The sequence below is a fragment of the Alternaria alternata genome (genome assembly GCF_001642055.1).
Source record: "Alternaria alternata strain SRC1lrK2f unplaced genomic scaffold CC77scaffold_9, whole genome shotgun sequence".
In the NCBI taxonomy this organism is placed as follows: domain Eukaryota; kingdom Fungi; phylum Ascomycota; class Dothideomycetes; order Pleosporales; family Pleosporaceae; genus Alternaria; species Alternaria alternata.
Genome location: NW_017306198.1, coordinates 475,343 through 499,886, shown reverse-complemented (window position 1 = coordinate 499,886; position 24,544 = coordinate 475,343). Strand labels below are relative to the sequence as shown.

Here is a 24,544-nt window from a genome sequence, read left to right as displayed (position 1 = left end):
ACTTCATACAAGGTGGTACTCGACCGCACAGCAAGAGACGAGAGCCATGTCTACCGTATCCAACCCACGGCCGACGGAAATGTCGGCGATAAGTCTCTGGTCGACAACGCTGTTGCTATCGTTTTCTGTTTTCGATACTAGCTGCATGGGAACTTGAAGCGCTTTTTCCCACCATTCTTCTTGGTTAGGTACTATGTTTAATATGGCGTTTCTTGGAGACCTACACAGCATGAGGATCGGTGTGATCAGAGGCGTACTGGTTGGCGCGGAACTCATGGCTGATTGTGAATTTGGAGTTTATAGACTGAACATAGAGGATAGCTGTTTTTCTGGATGAGAGAGCTGTAGGGCTGGGCCCTAGGAGGTGAAATGATTGTACACGATTTTGAGAAAGATAAAGCATCACAAGTCAAGAACAATAGCAGCATAAAACGTTTATGTTATACAATTAGCAGGCGCATGAGTCGCTCAATCACACCCACAAGTCCGGTAGACTAGGTATTCCCTATCAAGAAGACAGCTCTCATGCAAGAATCCCTTGCATAAAAACGTTTACAAGGTACGAGAATCCGTCTACTCGTCCTTGACGCCACCGCGGCCAGCACGCTCAGCAGCCTCGATGCTCTTCTTGTCGGTCTTAATCTCGCCACCACCCATAGCACCCATCATACCGCCGGCCGCCTTCCATGGCCTAGCAAGGTCGCCAGTTGCGGGCTGACCAAAGAGGTGGACCTTGACGAGGTTGCCTTCGAAAGCGCCCTTGAGGGGGATGATGGACTGAATGAGGAGCGGGTTGGTGTACTTGAAGTAGAGGTGCATCACACCCATCATGCCGACACCCATCATTTGGGCCTTGAAGAGCTCGCGCAGCTTCTGGAGATCGTAGGCCTTGACTGTGGTAGCGACGAACTTTGGTTCCTCGCCGGAGCCCATCGGAGCGGGCTCGACGTATTTGACGACGGTCATGTCTGTACTGTGTTAGCCGCTGCAACTGCCTGGGGAACCACTAGGCTTTATTTGACGCACCATTCTTCTTGTTGATCTGCGCCTGGACGTAGAGGTAAATACCCGCGATGATCAGGTTGGAGACGATGTAGAGCGCGCGCACGCCATTGAGGACATTCTCGTTGTCGAACGGTATCTTTTTCGAAATTTGCATAAACCCTAGGATAATAACCAGGTTGGAACTGCAATGGAATCAGCCAACTGTCTTCAATAACTCGGGGGTACGTTCGGCGTACATTTGCGGGCTGATCGCCATTGTGATGTTTGAAGCGGATGGTTCGGGAGGAGGACTGAGATTCGCTTTCGCGATCGTCTAACAACAGGCTGGAGATAGAGATGTGGTTGCGCAGAACGTGGGTGAGAGGGTAAGGGAACAAGCGGGCGACTTTTGTGGTGGGCGAGGGTCGTCATTAGCGCGCCGACCCAAGAGGCCAGGTTGTTCCAAGGTTGCCCGCCGCTGGCTAGCCCTAACAGGCATTCACTCTTCTAGTCTTGTCTAATACCTTCTCTGAACACATGGTAGCAGGCGCCACAGAAGGACTCCAACGCGCATCACAAATTATCGAATGTACAGACATCTCGAGCCGAAGCCTTCACTCATTCTTTCCGGCTGTCTCGATTCAGGGTATCTCATCTATAGTACTCCAATATGCATATGCCCTGTCGCAGATCCAACATGGAGCGATAATCTTATGTTCCAATAACGCCGCGCTAATGATTCAAAAAACTCCTCCGCCGATTTCGTAGACACCATGTAGTAGAATAGTGTCGAGGCGATATGCAATGCAAGCAAGTAAACAACAAAACTGGGGACGGACCTTCCCCCGTATACACAAGTCCTGACTCCCTCACATCACCAGGCATTCGCGATCCGGTCTATCCTTGTGCTTGCCTTTCTCTAGGAAAGCCCCAGGATCTCTACTCTTACTTCTCCGTCTGTCTTTCTTTTCCTTCTTGCTCTTGCTGCGTCCAAGGCCGGATTCTTTCTTGTCTTTGGTCGGAGAATTGTCTTGCTGATCATTCTCTTCGCTCTTCACTCTGTCAATCACAATAGTAGGCTCGTCGTTGGTAGTAGCTTCAGTCGTAACCAGCTTGTCCTTGCTACCGCGTCCCGTTAGCCTCGACAAAGTAAGAGACAAACGGGTCTCGCCGCTTGGACTACCTGGTCGACTTCTGTTGTTCCCAGACAACCATATCCGAGAGCCGCGTCGGGACACGGACAAAAAGCTGCCCTTCTGGTCTTCTGGCGTTGGCGGTTCCGTTCGGCCACGTAAGCTGCCTTCGCCATCCTCTATCGCGGTGCTACTACGCCGATTGCTGGACATGCTGGTTCGACTAGCCGGCTCGTCTGTCGAGTTGGACTCGGTGTGTACATCTGCCATGTTGACCTTTTCGTTGTTTGCACCAGCTTCAGCATCCGTTGCTGCTGTAGAATTCAGGGAAGATAACGTTTCCCGTGAAGGATCAACCGACGGTACACCAGACTGCGCCTCTGCATAGGTCGGAGGATCTCCCCGGGAAGCGAGTTCTTCGTCAATGGGCTGTACCTGATAGAAGAGCAGATACGGTGATTCTTCTCGCAAGGCTGTTTTGATATCGACTTCAGTCACTCGTTGAGGTGAAAGATCATCAAAGCGTATCCACTTCTCCTGTTCTTGCTCAGAATCTGATTGTGCGGTGCCTGGGCGTTCGCGAGCGTTGGCGCGGACAAGCGCAATGTAATGCCCAGAATCGACTGACACACCTCGATGGCATACGACAGACTGGAGAACTAGCTTGAAATTGCCGAACAATGGACCCTCTTCTTTCATCCTGTCATCAGAGATGAAGTGAGGCAAGCCAATGTCAAGCGGAATATCAATATAAGTATCAAGGCGTTTCGGAGTGCCATTTGGGGTCATCGTGTATCTCTTCAGGCATATACCGAGCACCGGACGCTTTACTGAGAAATGTGCAGCAACTTGAGCATCTGTCTTCGGCACATTGTCGGTATACCAGGGTATAAGACTGAAGAACTGCCAAGCTGGCATTAGAATCTCCTTCTTAAGCAGAGAAGCTGATCGCGGTCGGCCGCCAGAGCTGTTGTCTAGCATGTCTTGCACATGCTTCTTTTCGTCAAACTTGCTTGTGTCCTGGGACTGGCGTGTGTATCGCTGGCTGAAGATACTATCAGCACGGCGGCGACCCTCCAGATTGGGCCGTGTTGGAGTTACTGGGGTCGTGGGCTCAAAAGTCATCGGCGTCGAGACGATGGGAGTCATTGAGCCTTCCATCTCCATGGTCTCAATATGGATGGTCTCATTCTTCTCAGGATCCTTGTCTACAAATTCGTCGTCTTTGGACTTGACAGAAGCTATCGTATTTTGCCGTTGCAGGTAGCGCTTGACCTCAATTCTGTTATTGAAGTAGGTTTCCAGGCAGTCTTCCAATGTGACAACATCGTCGCCTTCTTGTTCTGGAATGGCGACCTCGAGCAGGCGCTCGTTGACGAACTTGTGGTCATCTTCCTTGTCTTCACGTCCAGTATGGTAAATGTCCATCTTGAGTGTGAGCAGAGGCAGCTCAAGCGCACCGGTGATGAAAGTAAAGGCTTCTGAAGCGTCTTGTTGGCGGACCTGTCCGGCATCTTCCCACCCGCACTTGGCAAGGGAATCTTGGAGGTGCTTTGTCTACGATGCGCATTAGTCATGAACATGCTGGATAACAAGGTATATGGTACCAGATCGACCTTGATGAGCTGTCCACTCCTCAGGAGGTTGACCCATAGGCGCAAGACAGCCGCCAGCTTCTTTCTTGGCTCATCTTCGAAGTTGTCATACAACATGGCTTCAAAGCTGTCGAGACGGGCGAACATGGCAAACAATAATGCGTCGAGGTAACATGTCACCATATTTCGATTTATGGCGCCCAACATGGTTACATCTGGGTTGTAGTCCTTTAGTTCACCTTCGAGTGACTCATTGGCAAGCACTAGGAGGTCGTATGCTTTGTCGATGTCGTTGGGATGCCAGGCGAGAGCATGTTCCGCCTGTTCCTCGCCCATGCTCGTTATGCCGACGCCTTGTAGGCGTGAAAGGAGCATCTTGACCTACACCAATCAATATGATACCGCTCAGCCTTGTTTCCTTGCATACCTTCTTCTCAGCTTCAACATTGGCTGGCGGCCTCGGGCCTTCGTTTGTGAATATTTTGTAGAGATCGGGCGAAGGGTTGTTGGATTTAGACTGCACAAGTACATAGTCAGAAGAATGCGATGTTGAGGTTTGATCGGCGCTGGGAGTAAGGGAAGAAACGCGACATGATAGCTTTTGGTGTAGAAATAGAAGACTATCCTCTACCGACGTTCGCGATACAAATGGGAGCTTATGATACAGCGTCTCGATGCCTGCAGACAGCCGCCGTGGACAGCTAGGAGAGTCTTGCGGCGCTGTAGCAACGGCAGGACATAGTAGAGGACTGAGGGAGTTGACGGAAGCGAAAGAGCTTAGGCGTACTTTGGTATTGGCGTGCTTGGACGCGCGCTTTTCATGGTGTTTGTCGCGCCGGCTGAGGAACCGCGACATGCCGTTCATAATGGTTGTGGTGGTGGGTGAAGGTGAGACCCATTCAGTGGAGGTCCGCGGCCGCTGGCAGAATGAGGGCAGCCAGGTGGGTAGCGGGGTAGGCAGCGAGCTCGGGGTGTGGTGGTCGAGGAAGGTGCAGACGAGCCCTGAGCTCGGTGGTCGGTGGGGAAGCGAGAGGGTGGTTGTGTGTTTGGTTGGTGGGAGACGGGGTTTGTCGGTGAAGGGTAGCTATGACGCACAGCTAAGGAGGCAGATGTGAACAATGACCTCAACCCAAGACCGCAAAAGAAAGATACAGGTCCCAGATCCCGATCAGCCGCATGTCGCAAGCTGACCTGGAGAAGAGGCAGGTGCGGACGAGTGGGGTAGCCCTATTGGCTAGTCGCGGCCCTTAGACGCCGCCCATCCCTGCAGCTCTCGCGTCTCGCGTATAGCGTATTCCGAGGAAAAGTCCGTTCGAGACTGTGTAGCATGCTGCTGAGGGCCATACCCACCACGACGTCGCATCACACAGCCATGGCACTGCGCGAACTGCCATTCCGGACCGCCGCGGTCATTCGGAACAACACCAGACCCGCCATCCGCGCAGCCGCTCCCCTGTGCCACCGCAATGCCTCAACCGAAGCAGTCCGTGAAATTGAGGATGCATCATCACTCGAGATCCCGGCGCCATCGCAGGAACTCGCAAAGAACTACGACCCCGTAGCACGGAGTAGACTGCGGAGACGAGGAAACAAGCAGCTGCCACCAAGCAGGTATGGCGTTCAGATAGGACACCACTCAAGCATGGGCTCATAGACATCAGATACCAATACCGTTCGCCCAAATACTACCGGGGTCCTCTTCACCCTCATCAACCGCCTCCAGAGTCTGACCCCTCATCGCGACTCTTCCAACCCGGACCCTTTAGTCTCTCCCGCCTCGAGCAAACATATCAGAGCAAGATCGCATCCGACCTGCTCACCCTCACATACCAGCACTATCCCCCAGGATACCGGGCTGCCAAAACAGATCAAAGACTGCGAGAATGGACCGGTGACTCTCAATACTTCAAAAACCGTCCCCTAAGGCCTCCACGTGGTAAGGGTGAGGTACTTCGGCTGCTCCAAGAGCCCCGCACTTTCCGCAATGTTCCCAAGATCACAGGCGTCACAGTTCATTCCATGGTACCAGAAGCCCAAGAGAATAGTGGAAATCTGCACGTTGCGGGTATGATCCTACAAGCCATCAGCAACGTACGAGCTACATCCCACAAGGCAAAGCACAATGTCGTTGGGTGGGGATTGCGTGCGGGCAGATATGTCTCCGTGACAGCCAAAATGGAGCGGGAAGATGCCGAGCACTTTTTGGCAAAGCTCATCGATGTGGTCCTGCCGAGAATCAAGGAGTGGAAGGGTGTTCCAGGTTCGTCTGGAGACGGACACGGTAATATGAGCTTTGGTCTTACCCCAGACCAGCTCGCTCTCTTCCCGGAGATTGAGGTCAATTATGATGCGTGAGTTCGCTTTTCTTTCATGATCCGTTTCCTGACTAACAGATCTCAGGTACCCGCCTAAGATGATTCCTGGCTGCCACATCACCATCCAAACAGATGCCACCAACAACAAGGACGCACGTTTACTTCTCCAGGCCATCGGAATCCCATTCTACGGCAAGCTCAATGACTAAATGCGCAGGTGTCCATCTGTGGTGTATAAAACGTGTAGAACATTTCAGAGTTGACTACGCCTTGCGCTAGATTGCCCGTACTGCATCACTGGTCTCACATCTTGACTCTGTGGAGTTGACAACTGAGAGACATATCCCTCCATCATCGGTCAGAGACCTAGCTCAGTGTGTCGGGAACTGTACAGTAAGAGCAAATGGCACAATCACAGACCTACAAGCCAAAGCAATGACTCGTATTTGTCTGGCTATGCTATGTGATGATTGTAGATATCTTACTACTGCGAGACGTACTGTGTAACATGATTGAAATCGAAAGTTGAACACATGCACAGCTAGTAATACCACACTCAACAAACATTCAATAGTGATGACAAACAAATTACGCATGATGAACAAAGTGTCTTAAAGCGCATCCATTTGTCCCCTTACTATGTACAACCAGATTGCATCCCGTTTCTAAAGGGTGCACATAAACGAGTTATTTTCGTGAAGTTGTCGGGCGCGGACGGACCCTGGCACGAGATTTTAGGCTGGCCAAGCTCCCCCGAAGAACTCCCGCTATGTCGCAGCTTCGCTCAAACCGCTAACCACCACTAAACCGACCCGCGATACCCTCCAAAAACCCCAGAGTTGCTTTCGTGACCACCATACCCGTCACGATGCAGGCAATCCGGCAACCGATGCGCTCCGCGCTCTCCAAGGCCGCTACCAGGCAGTATGCGACCGCTTCCTCGCAATATGCCGAGACGATTAAGAACCTTCGCATCAACGGCGACACCAAGGTCCTGTTCCAGGGCTTCACTGGAAAGCAGGGAACGTGAGTGGGAGTGGAAGATTCGACAAGGGAAGGAGATGCTAATGCAGGAACAGCTTCCACGCACAACAGGCGATTGAATACGGTATGCGCCCATCGAAACCGATGACATAAACCTGTGAGGGGGAGGACTGACGGGACGGCAGGCACAAAGGTTGTTGGAGGCACAAACCCCAAGAAGGCGGGCACTGAACACCTTGGACTGCCCGTCTTCAAGAACGTAGCAGAGGCCATGAAGGAGACTCAAGCTTCCGCTACTGCCATCTTCGTTCCGTACGCTAAACACCTCTACGACTCTATACCGACCATGTGACCTGACACTACTGTAGCCCACCGGTCGCTGCCGCCAGTATCGAGGAGGCCATCAACGCAGAGGTTCCCCTGATTGTGACGTAGGTGTATATATCAAACTTGGGTATATGGAGGCTTACAACACACAGTATCACTGAGGGTATCCCACAGCACGGTATGAAACGCACTAGCACACTGTGGTATACGGGCTGACAGAAGTAGACATGGTCCGTATCACAGATATGCTCAAGACCCAGAGCAAGTCTCGCATGGTTGGCCCCAACTGCCCCGGTATCATCGCTCCCGTACGTTCTCCACCGAACCTTGTTTGTTGGATCATGTTGTTGACTTGAACAGGGCCAATGCAAGATCGGTATCATGCCAGGCTTCATTCACAAGCGTGGCCGCGTCGGTATTGTCTCCCGTTCCGGAACTCTCACATACGAAGCCGTCAACCAGACTACCCAAGCCGGCCTTGGCCAGTCGCTGGTCGTCGGTATCGGTGGTGACCCCTTCTCTGGAACCAACTTCATCGACTGCCTGAACGTCTTCTTGAAGGACGAAGAGACTGATGGTATCATCATGATTGGTGAGATTGGCGGTACCGCTGAGGAGGATGCTGCAGACTTCTTGAAGGAGTACAACACTGCCAACAAGCCCGTTGTCAGTTTCATTGCTGGTATTTCCGCGCCCCCAGGCAGGAGGATGGGTCACGCCGGTGCTATTGTTAGCGGTGGAAAGGGCGATGCCAACTCCAAGATCACCGCGCTTGAGGCTGCTGGTGTCACCGTTGAGCGCTCCCCCGCCAAGCTTGGTTCATCTCTCTACGACCAGTTCGTCAAGCGCGACTTGATATAAGCGGTCGCAATAATGTTTCATTGAACTGTTTGAACGTGCCGGCTTGCAAATTGCGGTTGCTGCACCAGGTCCACTGTACATTCTAGTCATTAGAGCAAATCATCATGTCTGCATCTATCTGAGTATTGATTGAAGGGCTGATCGACTGCATTCTGTGCAGCCAACAATACCCACGTTCTTCGGTCCCTCTTTTCACATGCAGATCCTGAGCCCTGCTTAAAAGTGTGGTCCAAGCTCATGATTTTCGTCAAAGTTCCGTTCCCCGCAAACCTCCGAGGCGCATCCAATTGTCCAGCAATTGCAGGCACAGCAATATGTCCAAGACAAAGACTAAGCGCGCTCGCCGTGAGCTCAAACGTGAAGGAGACAAGAAGATCTTCGCGATCCACAAAAAGAACGCGAAAGCAGCCGCCGAGGCGAAACCTACTGCGAAAGCACCTGCGAAGAAGAAACACGGGAAGACGAGCGCACCAGTCGCAGCAGCAACTACATCTACGACCACATCTGCCCACGTACAGCCCTCGCAGAAGCGCAAAATGCCATTCGGCGAATACGACCACATCCTCCTTGTCGGCGAAGGCGACTTCAGTTTTACCCGCTCCTTAGCCATAGAACACGGCTGCGCAAATGTAACCGCAACAAGTTACGACGACGAAGAAGACCTCCACAGCAAATACCCTACCTTCAAAGAGATACAAGCCGAACTTTCGGCACTCTCACCGCCGGTACCTCTCCACCACGACATCGATGCAACCAAACTTTCAAGCTATAAACAGTTACGGTGTAAACGTGATGAGGATGACGACGACGAGGGTTGGGATATAATCACATTCATGTTTCCCCATACAGGCGGTCTTTCCACCGACGTGAACAGACAAGTCCGCGCGAACCAAGCTCTGCTAGTATCTTTCTTCAAGTCTTGTCTCGACACGTCGAACCAGAAACGGCGGTTACAAATCTTGCGAAACCAAGAAGCAGATAAGGAGAAACGTGCTGCTCCTCAGCAGACAATAAGGCCCTTCCTACGCATGGGCGGAAAAATCATTGTCACGCTGTTCGAGGGCGAACCGTACACATTGTGGAACATCCGCGATCTGGCGAGACATGCTGGGTTGAGGGTGGTGGAGAGCTGGAAGTTTGATTGGGAGCAGTATCCCGGCTACCATCATGTCAGGACTCTGGGCGCCATGGAGACCGGATGGAAGGGCGAGGACAGAGCTGCACGCATGTTCATGTTTGAGAAAATTCCGCTTGTGGCTGATAGCGATGAAGAGAAGGAGATGGCGCGGCAGGCAAAGGTGGGGAGGGGTGGACGGTTACCGAGCCAGAAAGAAGCAATGAAGAGAGCAATGGAAGGAGAAGAGGAAGAGGAAGACGACGATGAGTGAGCCTGCAATCGCGGATACGAACACTGTCGGGCACCACTCTCAATGTTGGACGAGTACATGTTTGCAGGTTAAGCGGAAAGCGGTAATTGAACTTGATCAACCGCGAAAGCTTTGAGATCCTACTGTACCACATGATAGGACCAAAGACGCAGACCCATCCCGCGCTGGGTATATGCATATACCAAAACGCCACGCTATACCCGATAATCATACAAATGCCGTTGAAAGAGAAAGAGAGAAACCATCACATAACGTAAACCTTTCGGACCTCGCTCTCATGCCATCTCTCGCCGCTTAGTCCGCCAGCCGGATCTCTTACGAAGCCTTCTTCTGTTCCGACTTTTTCGTTGAAGACGCGCAGCCTCTCGGAGCCATATATGCGACCGTTTGGCAACACTACAGGTCCATCTTCGACAATCGATTTGGTGTGGAGGGCATAGGGAACGTTGCGCGCTAACTCGTTGAGCTCTGTGCTGCATATCGGACAGACGGTTGTAGTAGACGAAGCAGCATTCGTGGAAGAGGGTGTGTAGGCGGAATGGCAAGCGGGTGTCTTAAGAGCGGAGAGACCAGCACTCAAGGCGACGTGGAGGAGCGGTCGTGGAGGTAGAGCGTAGAGGTTGTGATGTGTCTGGACAAAGACGTCGGCTAGATGTGACCATCGTGAAGTCGAGTAGAGAGACTAGAAGGTTGTTAGATATGGAACGATATGCTGTTTTGGACAAACTTACAGCATAGGGTTCCACCTCATCCCAAGGCCTATACGCCAACATGCCCGCTGCCCTCCTCATCAGTTCGAAATCCCCACTCGTACTGAGATACTTCTTGGCATGAGCCCTTGCCTCAACCAACTTTGCTTCTCCGCCTCCACCCCCAATGCTAACGCCATTCATACCGTCGTCTTGCGTCTCTAATCCATCCATCCCGCTCAAGCCAGCCTCGTGTCCCTGTCGGACCAGCTCGATATACTGCTGTAACCTGAGTTCAAACTCCAACATGCTACCCCCCTTCTTGAGTTCCTTGCCATGTTCCTTGCACCATTCAAGCGCCAAAGACGTGCTCATGCCCTCTCTCAAACTCCTTTCTATCCGATGACACGCCACAAACGCATCTACATCCACAAGCTCTGTAATCCCTTTGCTCTTTGCCAAACACGACGCACTTTCCGCATAACCCTCTCTTAACAGGTAATCAACAAGCAAACGACTTAATCGCGTTCGAGACCACTCGTCGTACTTGACATCGACAAGGCTCTGGATCTCGTAAAGATCTTGCAGGTGTTGTAAGCGCGCCTTCGCGGAGCGGTGGATGCGCGTTTCTTCTTCGTGGAGATTTTCTAGTTTGCGCTTTAGGCCCTGCATCTTGCTTATCATGGAGTCGAGGGAATCGAGTGTGGCTTCTGGAGAGGCGTTCTTAGAGGCGGCTTTGGTGGCGGCGGTTAACGATGTGGTAAGGTTGCTGGAGGAATGCTCGATGACGCGCTGGGCGTTTTTGAAATTGCGCCGGGAGAGCTCGTACGGCATGCGAAGGAGAGGTTGATCCTACAATCGTGTTAGTATGGAGTGTGGGTACACTAAGGTATCTGAATAGGCATTACGAGGAGTAGATGCGACTCCGCATTGAGCTTCGTGCTTGTGAGTTCAGCCATGGCGGGCTGGAAGTGATCTCAATAAATCACACTCTCCTTATAACAGCTACTATGTCTCCGGGGTTATTGTGGGTTCTAGTGAATGTAGTGGGGGTAAAAGGCCTGGAGAGCGATGGTCTGGAAGTATGGCAACGAGAGGTTTGGGTGTAGATGCTCAAGCTCCACTACCGCGGAGCTTGCGGGGGTGTTCGTCACGCTCATAGCTTTCGCCAATCGGCACGTGCCGAACACTTTACGACCCGGAGACCGCATACACGCACTCCCTACCCTCAAAACGACTATGCAAGCGCTCCCTTGTCCGATTATGCGCATGTATTCAACGCGACGACCACAAACATGACGTCTAGCTACGTTGTCAGCGTTCACAACAAGGGTAACAACAATATATGCTTCTATGTGATATCATTCTGATCGTAAGGCAAATCTAAAACTCCTCTAAGAACCAATGCATCATAACGCATAATCCAGATGTCTCTACCCATGCAGAACGACACTGACGCAGGTAGCGATGAGCTGCCGGCCTACTGCAGAGGTATCCTGAAAACCTGCTCTAAGGCCATTACTTTTTGTTGTACCTGCGTTCCGCAGCTCGGAGGACGCGTGTAACTAGCGAAAACACTCCCAAAATCCGCTTAGAGAGCACCAGTCGATGCCATCTTCTTGCGGAGATGGTTCTTGTACTCGCCAATGCTTCCGTCCCACCGGCGGACGGTCTTGTGTTCGCAGACCATGATATCCTTCGCAATCTTGTCGAGCAATCTGTTGTTTGTTAGTAGGCTATTACAGTGTTAGGCGAGCGAGGAACATACCGGAAGTCGTGAGAAACAACGACGACACCACCGCTGAAAGCGTTGATGGCATCAGCCAAACTGTCAATGGTTGGGATATCCAGACCGTTGGTAGGCTCGTCGAGCAACAACATGTTGGGTCCCTCAATAGCAAGCAGGGCGAAGACAATACGGGACTTCTGACCATCGGACAGAGTAGCCATCTTGGAGGTCTGGGCCTCACCAGTCATACCGTAACGGCCGAGCTGTTGACGCCAGTACTGAAGATCTTGGCTGATGTGGTGGAACTTGTCGCGGACGAAGTCGAGGGCAGACTTGGTGAGGTCGAGCTGTTCAGCAGAGTGCTGGCTGTACACACCGAGCTTCAAGTGAGTGTGGCGCGATACGACACCAGATGTGGGGCTGAGCTTTCCAGTGAAGATGTTGAGCAAAGTCGACTTTCCAACACCGTTGGGTCCGACAAGAGCTGTTCGAGAGTCCATGTCGACACCAAAGTCAAGGTTCTCGTACAGGTTATCCTTTGAGTCTCCAGAGTAAGAGAAGGTGACATCGTCGAGCGAAAGCACAGGTGGTGGCAGCTTCTCGACATCGGCGAAACGGAAAGTGAAGACACGGTCAACGGCAACGGGCTCGATGAGACCGTCAGCCTCCATCTTGTCCAAAATCTTCTGTCGAGATTTGGCTTGCCTGACCAAGTTGGCGTAGGTACCAGCGGAAGCAATGAACTTCTTGATGTGCTTGATCTCATCTTGCTGCTTCTCGTAGGCCTTGGTCTGGTTGACCTCCTGCTCAGTACGAGTCTTGTGGTATGTGTCGTAGTTCCCTCCGTAGTAGAGGAGTTTCTTTTGACGCATGTCAATCATGTTTGTGCAGACACCGTTCAAGAAGTCCATGGAGTGGGACACGAGAACCAAAGTGCGCTCCCACTTCTTCATGTACTCCTCAAGCCACACACAAGCCTCCAAGTCCAAATGGGCAGTGGGGTCGTCGAGCAGCAGGAGGGCAGGCTTGACGAACAGCGCCTTGGCGAGCGCGACACGCATACGCCATCCACCGGACATGTCCTTTGTCTTCTTGTTGATGGTGTTCTTGTTGAAGCCGAGACCAGTGAGAATGAGAGATGCGCGGGTATGGAAGGTTGATGGGTCCATGTCTTCTTGACGCTGGCAAAGGGTTAATAAGGTTTACTTTGGTTTGATCTGACTGGTACATACCTCGTAGATGTCGTCGAGAAGAGGGCTCTCGGGACCATCCTTCTCAAGAATGTCCTCGGCCAGCTTCTCAAGACGGGCCAACTCGTTCTCAGCCTCACGGACGACCCACTCCAAGGCACCCAACTCGGTCTTGGGGGCACCCTGGTTCAGCAGGTAAATGTCGATGTGCTCTGGGAAGGGGAACTCGCGCTTGTCGATGGCCTTGAGAAGAGTGGTCTTTCCGCAACCGTTCTCACCCAACAGACCGTATCGTCGGCCGTAGTTGATCTCGAGGGTGGAGTCGTTGAAGAGGACTTTTCCGTGGAAGACGAGCGATGCAGAGATGATCTTGACATCGCGCGACTGCTCGAGCGAGGCGAGCACACCGGTGGTGACACGGTCAGACAGACCGTGCTTGTCCTCCTGCATGGTGAGCTTCTTGACCTCCTCGTTCAGCTCGAGGTCCTCGGCCTCGTCGCCGTTCTCAGAGTTGGCCTTGGAGGCATTCTTGGAGTTGGCCTTGGACGACAACTTGGAAGTGGCCGTCTTCTTGGGCTTCGCATCGCCGTCAGCGGCGCGCTTCGCTTGGCGGGCAGCTTTCGAGGCGGAGACCATGGTGTCTTAGTGGTGTATGAGTGAAGACTCTGGGATGGTGGAAGGAGGAGGAAATTTCGTAGGGTTGGGAACAACGTCAATCTGTGCCCCGCTAAGTCTCTTATCGATTGTCGATACCCAAAGGTTCTGTTTCAGGTTCTCTTCAGAGCGCAACACTCGGATGGAAAAACGAGTGGAGTATTGAAGCGCTGCTGGTAATGTAGAAGGAGAGGATGTAAGAATAAGAACTCGTCAGGGCCGATCAGACAATGCGACCCTGTGAATCAATTTTCTTACTTGTGGCGAAGGCTGCGCACGGCCAATGGGCGCTCCCCCACCATCATCATAGGGCAAGTAAGGCGCTCAGCGGTCAGGCTGCACGCTGACATCGCTGCACGTGTGTTTCTTTGGAAGACTAGGCCTTGCGACACGCAGACAGCCTTGGAGTCTGGTGGGACACAGAACATTTGCATCTGCGTTTGATACGAGTTTGCTCTCTATCTGAAGTACTACGCTATACACCTCCCGACAAGGCGTCGACAGACTCATGTCTCCCGAGAAGATTTTCGTGTATTGAAAATCCATACTCTTCAGACTTTCACGGTGCGAGGAACAATTATCAAGTTTGACTATCGTTGGTATTGGATATCATGTATTTAGTTGTTGAGTGTTGTGGATACTCCTCGGAAAAGCCACGATCGTCATACGCGGCTTCTTATCTTCACCATACTCAACAACGATAAGCCCGTGCTATATACCAGCCTGACTGCTCCCACTATTACTCGGAACCATAGTGAACTCAGCACTACTCCTTCCACTGTCTGCCTCTTTTGTCTCCATGTCCCCTCCTTCTCTCCTAACGTCTACTCTCTTTCGTAACCTCTCTCGTAGCTTCTCTAATACCCTTGTCTCTTCCCCATTCAGACTTATATCGTCGGGTAGTACGACTTCTGCACCGTTGATTTCTATTATATCCCCTGTTTGGTCGTAACGTTGTTCCTCCGCACTCTTCTTTGGTTCCAATCCGCCTCTCCCGTCTGGCACTACCTCTTCGTCTTCAATCTTCGCTTTGCGTAAATCCACAGGGGTCCACCAATATATTGGAAACTGCCTCTGAATGTTGTTGATGATCAGCCCGACTGAAACCATAAGGGTGGCGCCCCAGAGAACAAGCCCGACAAAATACCAACCCATGGCCGTAATGACCGGGTCTGTGGCGGCGAGCACTGCGGATGCGCCACCTGGAGGATGTACGGTGTTGGTCAAAAGCATGACAGCAGACGCGCAGCCGCATGCTATGGCACCCGCGATCCATTTTATTGACTCGTACTCTGGATGGTATTGAAACAACTTCGATACCCCGACGCCAATAAGCGCGGAGATGCCGTGGCCTAGCAGGGCATTGCGGGGTTGGCCGAGAGGTGAACGTATAGAGTTGTACTCGAGAATTGCAGAGGCACCCTGTGCGTGTAGTCAGCACAACACACTGCCACGGCCTCATTCATGGGTAACGTACAAATGAAGCGATCAACGCTGGTGGCTGATGCCATTGTATACTATCCGTATTGTTGAAGACTGCTGCTACAACCGCCAGACCACAGAATGCGCCCAGCAACGACCAGAACGCTCCAAGTATGTTCCCAACATCCTGTCGCGATTCTTTTCTGTAACCGAGGAACCTTGATATCGACGTCGGAAGCTTGTACAGCGGCGAAGGAGGAATAACACGATTAAGGTAGCGATCGATATCGAGGTCCCATTCTCTTGCACCCGAAAACACACTCATAGTGATCAGAAAGATCGAAAGAGACAGAGTCTATGCACAAAGTACAAACAAGGCAAGCAACAGGTCGACGACGTCTATAAGAAACTAAGTTTCAAGGCCTCGGGAGCGGACCGCAAAAGCTCTTGCGCGACCAAGTGCCTCATCGCGCCATTTATTCCCGGATCCAGCGTTAAAGAACGGTGCCTTTGGCCGCTCCTTCACGATTCGAATTGCACAACACGCGCATTTACCCTGACGTTGACCTGGCACATGCGCGGCGATCTGAGTTGAAGGTTCACGCGCAACAAGTTGGGCTTTACGTAAAATTACGTACCACAAACACCACCATAATATGGCTTCGTTGACATCTCCTCGGTTCCGCGGATACGCTTCGTGTAGTGATTGATGTGAGTCTAGAGTGTTTTTGAGAATGTACCAAGTTTATTGAAAGTACTTTTGTTATGATTGCTGCGCTGATAATAGCAGTCAGAGTGCAAACAAAGAAATGCCCGACTGTAGTTCTTGAACTATTCGATGTTGGTATCCAGTAAATGATCTGATGCGAACATCTTGAAGACTGTAACATGTTGCATCTCTATGTATCTATCCGGTTGCGCCCAATATGGTTGTGCCTGAGATTGTACTACAGGATGTACCAGCAAGTCCAGGATGAACAGCTGAAGATCGACGTCATCCCTGCGCTCACCACGCTAACTGCCTATACAGATCTCGCATCAACAACACACATGACTAGCAGAAGATAGTGGACCAAAGGTTTTATACAGCTACATACGGCGAGACACGGCGAGACGCGGATGTCCGACACTGTATTATGCTATGATGTAAACGGGTATAAATCTATCGAGAAGGTGTCGAAAATTACGACTGCGCCATGCGTCGGATCCCGCTTGGACTGTACTCCGTATGTGCAACGCTAGTAGTCCCGGAACCTCAAGCAGAAATACAAACTTACGCGCCGCTGACCGACAAACGCCTCATGACTGTAGTGTGACAGCCCTGAACTCTCTACCCATACACCCCGTAACACCCCGAACTCCTATGAAGACACAAAACCCGTGCACGACTAGGTACCACGGAACAAGAACTGCAAGTCTTCAGGACTGAGGCGATCCATGGCAACCTTGTCGTTGTTCACAGTGCCAGCAATCATAGCTGCCTTCTTCTCTTGCAGCGCGACCATACGCGACTCTACACTATCCTCGATACAAAGGCGAGTAATCACACAAGGGCGACGTTGGCCGATACGATGGCATCGATCGGCAGACTGCCACTCGGCTGCTGGATTCCACCATCTAAATTGTTTTAGCAGGCTGTCACAGAATATGCCTAAGGATAGTACTTACGGGTCAACGATGAATACCCTGGAAGCTTCGGTAAGGTTGAGAGCGACACCGCCAGCCTTGAGAGAGACGAGGAAGACCTCAACATCCGGGTTTGTCATAAAGTGTTCGATGCTCTTCTGGCGTTGGGCGGGTGTCATGCTACCATCTAACATGACCGTGTTGAAACCGGCGCGACGTAGACGCCATTCAATGAGTTGCAACATGGACGTGAACTGGCTGAAGACGATGGACTTGAGTGTCTGCTTCTTGCTGCGAAGCTTATAGAGGTCGTATACTAACATCTCGATCTTGGTGGAAGACGTCCAGTTCTCCATCTTGATACGGTTGATGATAGAGGTCTTCTTGACAGAGTCCTCATCTTGCTCAAGCTCAGGCTGCTCAAAGTCGATGGCAAGAGCGATGTGACAGCGAGGACAGTCTGCTTCCATACCGGATGTTTCGCAGGTATCCATGAAGTCCTTGATGCAAGCGCGACAGAACTCGTGACGGCAGTGAGAGCGTACCGCATCCTCGGCAGGCTCATCGCAGATGTTACATACGTAGACGTTGCCAGCACCTTCAACCGCCTTCTTCTTCAGCAACAGATCAGGGTGATTAGCGACCTGTCGCATTTGCATGATAAGACCAAAGATGTTGGCGTAGTTGTTTAGCATGACACCTTGCGCAACATACGTGTCGAACTTGCGCGAGGAGTTCGACATGATCGACGTTGAGAAGTCGCGCTCTACCTCACTGAAGAACTCGTTGTGAATGATGATATCCTTCATTGGAAGCTCCATCGAGTTGGTGTGATCGCGCTTCATACGCCGTAACATGATGCGAGCAGTGATCAAATGAAGCTTCGTCAAAGCTTCTTCGCGAAGCTGGACGTCATCACCAGTGATCGGGTTCAGAAGCTCCTGGTTGAACACAGAAATGTGCTCAGATGCACCATGGTTGCAAGCAACACACATGTGGTCATCGTCGGTAGCCCAGTGTAGCTTCTCGCAATCACACGAACGGCAGAAGTAGTCTGCAAAAGGGCGAACCTCCAGAAAGCGAAGAAGGGAGAAGAACTCTCCGATGCGGTTCTGGACTGGCGTACCAGACAAGCACCACTTGTAGTTACTAGTAAGTGCAAAACAAGCCTTGGCTACACCGGTGTTGCGGGACTTGATGCTGTGCGCTTCGTCCAGAATCAGGCGGTGGTAATGGATAGCATGAAGTGCTGATGCTTCCTTGATGATGTCCTCACCGCGAGACCATCCTTTGGTTTCTTTGCGGTGAAGTGATTCCAGAGAGTTGTACGAGACCATGATTACGTCGTAGGACTTCAGTTCCTTAATAGACATCTTCTTGCATTTAGCATTCGTGCCGTGATACACCAAGACTTTGAGTTTGTTGTCTGTGTATTCGCGGATCTCATTGGACCATTGCATGAGAGCGACTGGCGGAACACAAACCAGCGTCGGCTGCTTCGCAGGGTAGTCAGACATGATCAGAGAGACAGCCTGAATAGTCTTGCCCATACCCATCTCATCTCCGAGTAGCCCACCCTTGTAGTGAGTCTTCTCTTGCCGAACCATCCAGCTGAGGCCCTCCAGTTGAAATGGTTTTAATCGCCGGGTGATTGATGCAGGCTGCTCTGCCTTCAGAGTCTCGAGGATCGGAATCTTCTTCAGATCATCCCACATAGTGCGCAGCTTTGGGTGCTGTTGCTCTGCTCGCTCACGATTCATGGCGCGCTTTCGCTCCCACTTGTCCGCGATGTGTGCGAACCTTGCCCGACGACCAGCTGCATCCTCCTTCTCACCTCGAGTGAGCTTCTTCTTGCGGCCTCCAGCTGCTTTAGGATTTGCCGCGACAATCTTCTTCACACGCGCACTTGTTGTCATCAGAGGCTCCTCGTCGCTATCGCTAGCCATGGGTGTTTCGATATCATTGAGCAGAGAATCGGCGTCATCTGCGTCGTCAGGACGGAACTCTCCGCCATCGGACTCATCGTCATCAAGGAAGTCCTCCTCTGTGAAGGTACCCTTCTTCTTCGCACTAGAACGCGCAGAGCGACCACGCTTTGTTGAAGATGCTTGAGCCTTGCCCTTACCCTTGCCTTTGTAAGATGGGGGTGAGGACAGCTCATCTACCAATGAATCCCGGTCGTCGTCGCTTAAGATCTCTTCGACCTTGGCTTTGCCCTTTCCCTTGCCGACATATGCAGGCGCTTTCTTGCGACGCGAAGGTGCGACTGGCTCATCTTCAGATAGCATGTCTTCGTCTTCATCCGTCTCAATCTTCTGACGCTTGCTGTGTGGCGCATCCTCTTCGTCCTCTAACTGCATTTGTAGAGCAATCTCAGCATCCATGTCGAGTGTCATGTCTTCGGAATCAGAGTCTAGTACGGCGCTGCGAGATCGCTTAGATGAGGCGCTTTGCGAAGGCGTTGTAGCCTTGTTCAGCCGGCTACGGGCGGGCATCTTGCCACGATTGACTGAGGCAGCTGGTGTGGTCGAGATGCTGGTTCCCGGTGTCTCATAATCTGAGTTCTCCAAAGAAGGCGAGCCAGTTGAGCTCTCTTGCTCTGCTTGTTCTGCGTTGAGTCCTGCTAGCCTTCCGCGAGTGGCGGGCGCTTTCTTGGACTTGGTGGGAATCAATACTTCTTTGAGGACGCGGCGACTGTTGGCGGATTTTTGGGGCGCTTCGACTTCGATTGTGTCCGTTTCGTGGTCGGAAGAGTTTGGTACGAAGGATCTAGAGGCGCGAGTGCGCTTCTGTTTGTGGCGACTATCATCCATGGGGGAATCTACTAGGGCTATGACCGCGTTAGCACTAGAGTGAAGAACAGAAATGACTGCTTATCCATAAGTGAGAGCCGGAAACAGCCTATACATACCAGTTGCAGACGCTGGTGAAGGCGCGGTGGCGACGTCATTCGCGATACCGGTCGATTTGCGGGTTGATCGCCGAGGTGCCATTATGATCGATTAAGGGAAAGGAAAAGCAAGCGAATTTGCGACTGAGATCGAGGAACGCGCAGCGAACACAGGACTGATGAACAGATTGAATGAAAGACTGTAACCTCGACGGAGGGGTGAGATGACAAGAAGCACTAAATGTGGAAAGGCAGATGTACCCCTGGCTCTTTCGCGCCGATAGTCTGTCGCGCGTTCACGCCTCCGGTGGCAAATTCAGGGACAGAGTCTAGGGACGGCAAGGATTGGAAGGAAAATTGCGCAGATCGATCGTCTTGTGTAACACTGGCTCGTGTGTATACATCCCATCACTCCCAGTTTGCCACATCGCTCAGATGAGGTGGGGAAGACGCGTCGCGTCTCGGTGACGAAAGCACGTGATTAGATCTATCTCGACTCTTTACAGATTAGCGCTGACTGCCCACGCCACTGTCAGCCCTTTTGCAGAATCAGTGCACAAAGCTCAGACTGCTGCCAGTACATCTCCACTGCTGTTCCCTCGTTGAATGCCCTCCCCTTCTGTTGTACCGTCTAATATACTGAAGTCATCGTTCAGCGTCAAGGCCATGTTGACAGGACAACACTTCCTGCAGACTTAGTACCCAACTACATAGCACCTATTTTGTGGCGGCGGAAGCTCAGCGACGGCTACATTAATATCAGTAATCATATGATTAGACATCGTCTCTTCTTTGTATTTGTGCATGCATCGGCCTTTTTCGCTGTAGCACCTTGTTGTTACAACAAGGTTCGCTTCCTCTCCACTAGAACTGAATTCCTACACCTAAATTATAAGTAGCTGCAGACATATCTCGACTTACACTCCGTGATAAAGCCGTTAGTCGATAGTCTTCCGAAAAAACTTGCCAAGCAGGTTGCCAGTCTATCTACTATGGAATGTGTAGCGTTTCATCTTTGAGAACGTCCCAGCTAACATCTGACGTGCGATTCCTATCGATTTTGACAACTCATACTACAGCACCATATCAACAGAGGTGGACCTTCTTCAAGTCTGTGATCAAGTCAACTTGAAGGCTAGCCACGCTACGTGACATGGCCAAACAGATGAGTCCTACATGCTGACATTTATCCCCCTCGACTATCGTGGCATCGCCCGGGCGATCTTGGAGACAATCAGTCTTGTCCATACGTACATCGAAGCCTACACGAGGAAATTCCTGTAGGGCCAGAAGCCAGCTTCCAAACCTCGATCGTAGTATCACGAAAGCGCTTCGTCATCATGTTAGAGGGGACCTCTGGAAGCCCGAGCTATCCTAAGATGAAGTCAACAGATTTACTACCCAAGCTCTGCTACTTTTGTGCAGAAACTCAGAAGTCAAGCTGCATCTTTATCTTCTCAAACGTGTATATGTTTTGCTTGAAAGCGAGACATTCGGCTGATCGGCGTGCAATGTCCGTCACCGAGATGCGGACATGAAGTCACGAAATGAGGGATGCGTGATAAACAAAGCCTAAAAGAAGTTATTGTACCGGAAGTTGAACTCTGGAGAGTTTTCCGTTGAAGCTTTTGTGGGATCGAATGGTGCGAACGGAAGAACGATGTTGATGTTCGGGAAGTTCCCGGTTCACTTGCATATGCACTGCACAGACCAACGCGCGGCTAGTCGTCGCAGGACATGACGATGGCTCAGGCACCTCTTCCAGCTACCATCACCAACGTCGACCACCTCCGAACTCCATCTTCTCCTACAGCATCCTCGACATCGCCAATACAGGTAGCGGAATATCTCAAGATACTGCGATCGAAGCGCTACCGCCACCGCCGCCGCCGATAGACCAGCCGCCTCCGAGCGATACCGAAGCTACAACTCGCCCATCATGGTGAAGCCCGTTGTTTCCGCGATGAATGCTTGGACATGGTACGCGCGAACTGTTCTGGGAGCAATAGCAGTAACAAGGAAGCTGATGGAGTAATAGCATCGTCGTGTCCCTCTTCGCCATCGTCATTCTCTCCACAATCGGAGCGCTGTTCAAAGTACGTCTTCCGCGCGCCCAAGCATCCGATCCCTGAAGATATCTCGCCACCCACCCTGATGCTGAAGGGCGCATGGCTACAGATTAAGACATATGCTAACACGCAATTCACAGGGACACAGCGGCACCGTAATGGGAGGACATGAGGACCCCGAGGACGGTGGCGCAGTTGCTGGCGCGGTTTTCGGTGCGGTCTTCATATACATTGTATGTATTGACCCGAACAAGAAGTTTCCAGCTTGCTAACAGCTTCCAGGGCTTCTTTGTCTTCTGCGGACTGCAAGCCTTCCTTCACATGCGCGAAAGCCGCCGCGGTGCGATAAGCCTGTCATGAGCCCCAACAGCGTGCGAAACATGACCGAGGGATAACGCAAGATGAGAGACCATCAAAAATCTTTGGAGGCGACGACAAAGCATCGGAACATGCATGCGTCGTTGCGCCAGTGGAGGAAAGGCAAAGAGCACTTGTACATTGTAATATGACACACGGCGTTTAGCAGGCACAGGCGGGTTCATACATTTCCGTAGCAAGACATTGATTTGGTATAATCTATGCTCTGTGTTTATGCATGGGCCATGCATATCCATCCGTCCAAGCAAAATGACCGACCCATACACCAACGCCAGGATGCGCCAGTTGGGACTTCTCTATCTACCAGTCTCTCTCCCACAGCGGCTCAAGCGTCTTGCTCATATACGGACCATCGAGCCAGTAACCTAGCTTTCCGTAGTAACTCCTTACGCCGACACCAGAGATAACACTGATTTTACTACTTCCATGCTCTTCTCTAGCTATGCGCTCCGCCTCCTCCATCAGAAGCGTACCATAGCCTTGATGCTGGAACCTCTTCGGATCTCTAGCATGAATAGGTACGGCGGATCCGTAGACGTGTAACTCACGCACCAGCGAAGAAGGCTGACCGGTCAACTCTGGTCGGAAAGTGTGTTCCTTCGAACATTGTCGTAGACGAAGCAGGGCGATCAAGATGTCTTGCTTCGGATCTTCGTACGCAAGGAATGTCTCCCAACCACCGTTGGCTGTGTAATCCCGACGTACCAACTCGACCTGGTCGGGACGGATCTTATGCTTTACTTCGTTGATACCAACCTCACGCGTCCGTACATCGCGACACGAGGTACCAAAATCTTTCATTCTTGCCAGCGCCAACTCTCGCAAATTACCATTCTCGACACCGGACGTAACAAGCGGCATAGGGATATCGCGTTGTACGCGGTAGATACGCGTCCATGGTGGTACCAGTGCCAGAATTCGTGCCACGATATCGATGAGGGCGTTTGGTGTGTAGTTCTTGTATCTTCCCGTCCGCCAAAGTTCATATAGTCCTGTACCGCGGATGACAAGTGTTGGGTAGATCTTCAACCCATCGGTCCGGAAGTCTGGGTTCGAAAAGTACTCTACGAATTGATCGAGGTCACGCTCCATACCGACGTTGGGTAGGTCAGGCATCATGTGTGATACCACTTTGAAGCCAGCGTCTTTGGAGAGACAGAAGGTCTTTGCTACGGCAGCGACGGTGTGGCCTCGGTTGGTGTCGCGCGCTACGTCTTCGTAGAGTGACTGTACACCAATCTCAAGTCGAGTACATCCGTACCGTAGCATGGAAGAGAGATGCTGGTCCAAGCAGTAATCTGGCCGTGTTTCGATGGTAATACCAACGCACTTTATGTTACTCATCTCGCCGGCGGCAACAGCCTCGTCAACGTCTTTGGTCTGGTATCCAGAAAGCGCGTTATGCAGTTGTGAAATGAACTCATCCCGATATGACTCTGGCAGTGACATGAACGTGCCGCCCATGATGATGTACTCAACTTTATCGACACTGTGACCGAGCGACTTGATCTGGTCGACTCGTCCACGGGCCTGCTCATAAGGATCATATCGCGCTCGGATCGCGCGCATAGATGTGGGTTCGTAACCTGTGTAAGATTGTGTTGAATACTCAAAGTCTGAGTCTGGACCTCCTGGACAGTATACACATATGTTACCAGTATAGGCGATGTGTGGGCAACGGTGAGGTTTGCACATAACCGCCACCACTGCAATACCGGAGGAAGTACCTACAAGATGCATCAGCTCTGCAGCACTTTCTCGACAACATCTGGAAAGACATACGGATTGGCTTGGCGATGAGTTTTGGGAGGATATATTTCTTATAGTGCTCTGGTACCGCCGCGATAATCGCCGTAAGCGGGGGCTGGCTCTTCAAATAATGTTTCTTCGCAATCTGGCCCCGCAATGAATTCAAGTTGAGATCCTTCTTGGGCTTTGAGCCATCGGCCTGTGATTCATAGTCCTGGATGAGCGCAGAGGCGATATCTGCACATGCGCGCATATAACGTTCGTTCTCGGGTGGCAATTTGACATTTTTCGGTAGCCTCCTCTTGTGTTGTGTCTCCGTCACTGTCATTGTCGCCATGGTGGGCAGATTTTATTGTTCGAAGTACCCGGTTTAGAGACGACGACTCGTGGAGGACTCAGACTCTGGATATGGAAGTCACGAGTGGGGGTGCGATTTATTACGGGCTAAGACTGTTTCGTACTAGTGCAATCGCTTCAACTTGCCCGATAATATCGAGTGGTGACCACCAAGTTCCTACTCTTCTATGATGCGCACTCACCGTATCAACAATTCCAACATCG

At 51.6% G+C, this 24,544-nt stretch overlaps 12 protein-coding genes across 12 annotated transcripts; 4 read left to right on the top strand and 8 right to left on the bottom strand.

The window, feature by feature from the left end:
- Nucleotides 1-229: 229 nt before the first annotated feature.
- On the bottom strand, nucleotides 230-1,346 carry CC77DRAFT_987963 (inorganic phosphate transport PHO88). Its single transcript, XM_018536263.1, has 3 exons — nucleotides 1,242-1,346; nucleotides 1,027-1,187; nucleotides 230-968 (listed from the first exon to the last, which is right to left on the bottom strand). The coding sequence occupies exons 1-3, from the start codon at nucleotides 1,259-1,261 to the stop codon at nucleotides 574-576; spliced, it is 576 nt and encodes a 191-aa protein (XP_018386560.1). The 5' UTR covers nucleotides 1,262-1,346; the 3' UTR covers nucleotides 230-573.
- A 507-nt stretch (nucleotides 1,347-1,853) lies between these two features.
- CC77DRAFT_1030764 (ubiquitin C-terminal hydrolase family protein) lies at nucleotides 1,854-4,577 on the bottom strand (the record flags this gene model as incomplete). Its single annotated transcript, XM_018526612.1, has 3 exons — nucleotides 1,854-3,674; nucleotides 3,725-4,093; nucleotides 4,140-4,577. The coding sequence occupies 3 exons, from the start codon at nucleotides 4,575-4,577 to the stop codon at nucleotides 1,854-1,856; spliced, it is 2,628 nt and encodes an 875-aa protein (XP_018386559.1).
- Nucleotides 4,578-4,849: 272 nt separating this feature from the next.
- On the top strand, nucleotides 4,850-6,568 carry CC77DRAFT_1019924 (50S ribosomal protein L5; the record flags this gene model as incomplete). The annotated part of the gene is made up of 3 exons (XM_018524942.1): nucleotides 4,850-5,323; nucleotides 5,374-6,063; nucleotides 6,113-6,568. Coding segments are annotated over exons 1-3 (1,049 nt in total), but the record flags the coding sequence as incomplete, so codon positions are not given.
- CC77DRAFT_852974 (hypothetical protein) lies at nucleotides 6,318-6,720 on the bottom strand. The gene has a single exon (XM_018533433.1). The coding sequence runs from the start codon at nucleotides 6,621-6,623 to the stop codon at nucleotides 6,399-6,401; it is 225 nt and encodes a 74-aa protein (XP_018386557.1). The 5' UTR covers nucleotides 6,624-6,720; the 3' UTR covers nucleotides 6,318-6,398.
- A 175-nt stretch (nucleotides 6,721-6,895) lies between these two features.
- On the top strand, nucleotides 6,896-8,199 carry CC77DRAFT_1060835 (succinyl-CoA ligase subunit alpha; the record flags this gene model as incomplete). Its single annotated transcript, XM_018528364.1, has 7 exons — nucleotides 6,896-7,053; nucleotides 7,107-7,135; nucleotides 7,197-7,323; nucleotides 7,380-7,442; nucleotides 7,491-7,516; nucleotides 7,564-7,646; nucleotides 7,699-8,199. The coding sequence occupies 7 exons, from the start codon at nucleotides 6,896-6,898 to the stop codon at nucleotides 8,197-8,199; spliced, it is 987 nt and encodes a 328-aa protein (XP_018386556.1).
- Nucleotides 8,200-8,513: 314 nt separating this feature from the next.
- On the top strand, nucleotides 8,514-9,557 carry CC77DRAFT_916296 (hypothetical protein; the record flags this gene model as incomplete). The annotated part of the gene is made up of 1 exon (XM_018533678.1): nucleotides 8,514-9,557. A coding segment is annotated over one exon (1,044 nt), but the record flags the coding sequence as incomplete, so codon positions are not given.
- A 274-nt stretch (nucleotides 9,558-9,831) lies between these two features.
- Nucleotides 9,832-11,235, bottom strand: CC77DRAFT_934782 (hypothetical protein; the record flags this gene model as incomplete). Its single annotated transcript, XM_018534398.1, has 3 exons — nucleotides 9,832-10,269; nucleotides 10,319-11,128; nucleotides 11,185-11,235. 3 exons carry the CDS (start codon nucleotides 11,233-11,235, stop codon nucleotides 9,832-9,834), a joined length of 1,299 nt encoding a protein of 432 aa, XP_018386554.1.
- Nucleotides 11,236-11,614: 379 nt separating this feature from the next.
- On the bottom strand, nucleotides 11,615-13,988 carry CC77DRAFT_1019920 (ATP-binding cassette sub-family F member 3). Its single transcript, XM_018524941.1, has 3 exons — nucleotides 13,238-13,988; nucleotides 12,045-13,186; nucleotides 11,615-11,994 (listed from the first exon to the last, which is right to left on the bottom strand). Exons 1-3 carry the CDS (start codon nucleotides 13,829-13,831, stop codon nucleotides 11,868-11,870), a joined length of 1,863 nt encoding a protein of 620 aa, XP_018386553.1. The 5' UTR covers nucleotides 13,832-13,988; the 3' UTR covers nucleotides 11,615-11,867.
- Nucleotides 13,989-14,560: 572 nt separating this feature from the next.
- Nucleotides 14,561-15,874, bottom strand: CC77DRAFT_1094324 (HPP family protein; the record flags this gene model as incomplete). The annotated part of the gene is made up of 2 exons (XM_018529729.1): nucleotides 15,327-15,874; nucleotides 14,561-15,271 (listed from the first exon to the last, which is right to left on the bottom strand). The coding sequence occupies exons 1-2, from the start codon at nucleotides 15,594-15,596 to the stop codon at nucleotides 14,561-14,563; spliced, it is 981 nt and encodes a 326-aa protein (XP_018386552.1). The 5' UTR covers nucleotides 15,597-15,874.
- Nucleotides 15,875-16,374: 500 nt separating this feature from the next.
- CC77DRAFT_1094323 (hypothetical protein) lies at nucleotides 16,375-20,204 on the bottom strand. Its single transcript, XM_018529728.1, has 3 exons — nucleotides 19,809-20,204; nucleotides 16,940-19,727; nucleotides 16,375-16,888 (listed from the first exon to the last, which is right to left on the bottom strand). Exons 1-3 carry the CDS (start codon nucleotides 19,888-19,890, stop codon nucleotides 16,660-16,662), a joined length of 3,099 nt encoding a protein of 1,032 aa, XP_018386551.1. The 5' UTR covers nucleotides 19,891-20,204; the 3' UTR covers nucleotides 16,375-16,659.
- A 1,371-nt stretch (nucleotides 20,205-21,575) lies between these two features.
- CC77DRAFT_1019917 (hypothetical protein) lies at nucleotides 21,576-22,393 on the top strand. The gene is made up of 4 exons (XM_018524940.1): nucleotides 21,576-21,767; nucleotides 21,826-21,883; nucleotides 21,997-22,089; nucleotides 22,139-22,393. The coding sequence occupies exons 1-4, from the start codon at nucleotides 21,727-21,729 to the stop codon at nucleotides 22,214-22,216; spliced, it is 270 nt and encodes an 89-aa protein (XP_018386550.1). The 5' UTR covers nucleotides 21,576-21,726; the 3' UTR covers nucleotides 22,217-22,393.
- Nucleotides 22,394-22,395: 2 nt separating this feature from the next.
- CC77DRAFT_961788 (histone acetyltransferase ELP3) lies at nucleotides 22,396-24,370 on the bottom strand. Its single transcript, XM_018535627.1, has 2 exons — nucleotides 24,017-24,370; nucleotides 22,396-23,961 (listed from the first exon to the last, which is right to left on the bottom strand). The coding sequence occupies exons 1-2, from the start codon at nucleotides 24,318-24,320 to the stop codon at nucleotides 22,535-22,537; spliced, it is 1,731 nt and encodes a 576-aa protein (XP_018386549.1). The 5' UTR covers nucleotides 24,321-24,370; the 3' UTR covers nucleotides 22,396-22,534.
- Nucleotides 24,371-24,544: the final 174 nt, after the last annotated feature.

Coding starts and splice junctions, on each gene's coding strand:
- CC77DRAFT_987963 (XM_018536263.1), bottom strand. CDS start 1,261: ATGGCGATCAGCCCGCAAAT. Junction 1,188..1,241: donor ATGGCGATCAGCCCGCAAAT/GTACGCCGAACG, acceptor ATTCCATTGCAG/TTCCAACCTGGTTATTATCC. Junction 969..1,026: donor GCAGATCAACAAGAAGAATG/GTGCGTCAAATA, acceptor AACACAGTACAG/ACATGACCGTCGTCAAATAC.
- CC77DRAFT_852974 (XM_018533433.1), bottom strand. CDS start 6,623: ATGCGTAATTTGTTTGTCATCACTATTGAATGTTTGTTGAGTGTGGTA.
- CC77DRAFT_1019917 (XM_018524940.1), top strand. CDS start 21,727: ATGGTGAAGCCCGTTGTTTCCGCGATGAATGCTTGGACATG. Junction 21,884..21,996: donor CAATCGGAGCGCTGTTCAAA/GTACGTCTTCCG, acceptor CGCAATTCACAG/GGACACAGCGGCACCGTAAT. Junction 22,090..22,138: donor GTGCGGTCTTCATATACATT/GTATGTATTGAC, acceptor AACAGCTTCCAG/GGCTTCTTTGTCTTCTGCGG.
- CC77DRAFT_961788 (XM_018535627.1), bottom strand. CDS start 24,320: ATGGCGACAATGACAGTGACGGAGACACAACACAAGAGGAGGCTACCG. Junction 23,962..24,016: donor ACTCATCGCCAAGCCAATCC/GTATGTCTTTCC, acceptor TGCATCTTGTAG/GTACTTCCTCCGGTATTGCA.
- CC77DRAFT_1019920 (XM_018524941.1), bottom strand. CDS start 13,831: ATGGTCTCCGCCTCGAAAGCTGCCCGCCAAGCGAAGCGCGCCGCTGAC. Junction 13,187..13,237: donor TTCTCGACGACATCTACGAG/GTATGTACCAGT, acceptor ACCCTTTGCCAG/CGTCAAGAAGACATGGACCC. Junction 11,995..12,044: donor GTTGTTTCTCACGACTTCCG/GTATGTTCCTCG, acceptor AACAAACAACAG/ATTGCTCGACAAGATTGCGA.
- CC77DRAFT_1094323 (XM_018529728.1), bottom strand. CDS start 19,890: ATGGCACCTCGGCGATCAACCCGCAAATCGACCGGTATCGCGAATGAC. Junction 19,728..19,808: donor TTCACCAGCGTCTGCAACTG/GTATGTATAGGC, acceptor ACGCGGTCATAG/CCCTAGTAGATTCCCCCATG. Junction 16,889..16,939: donor AGGGTATTCATCGTTGACCC/GTAAGTACTATC, acceptor AAAACAATTTAG/ATGGTGGAATCCAGCAGCCG.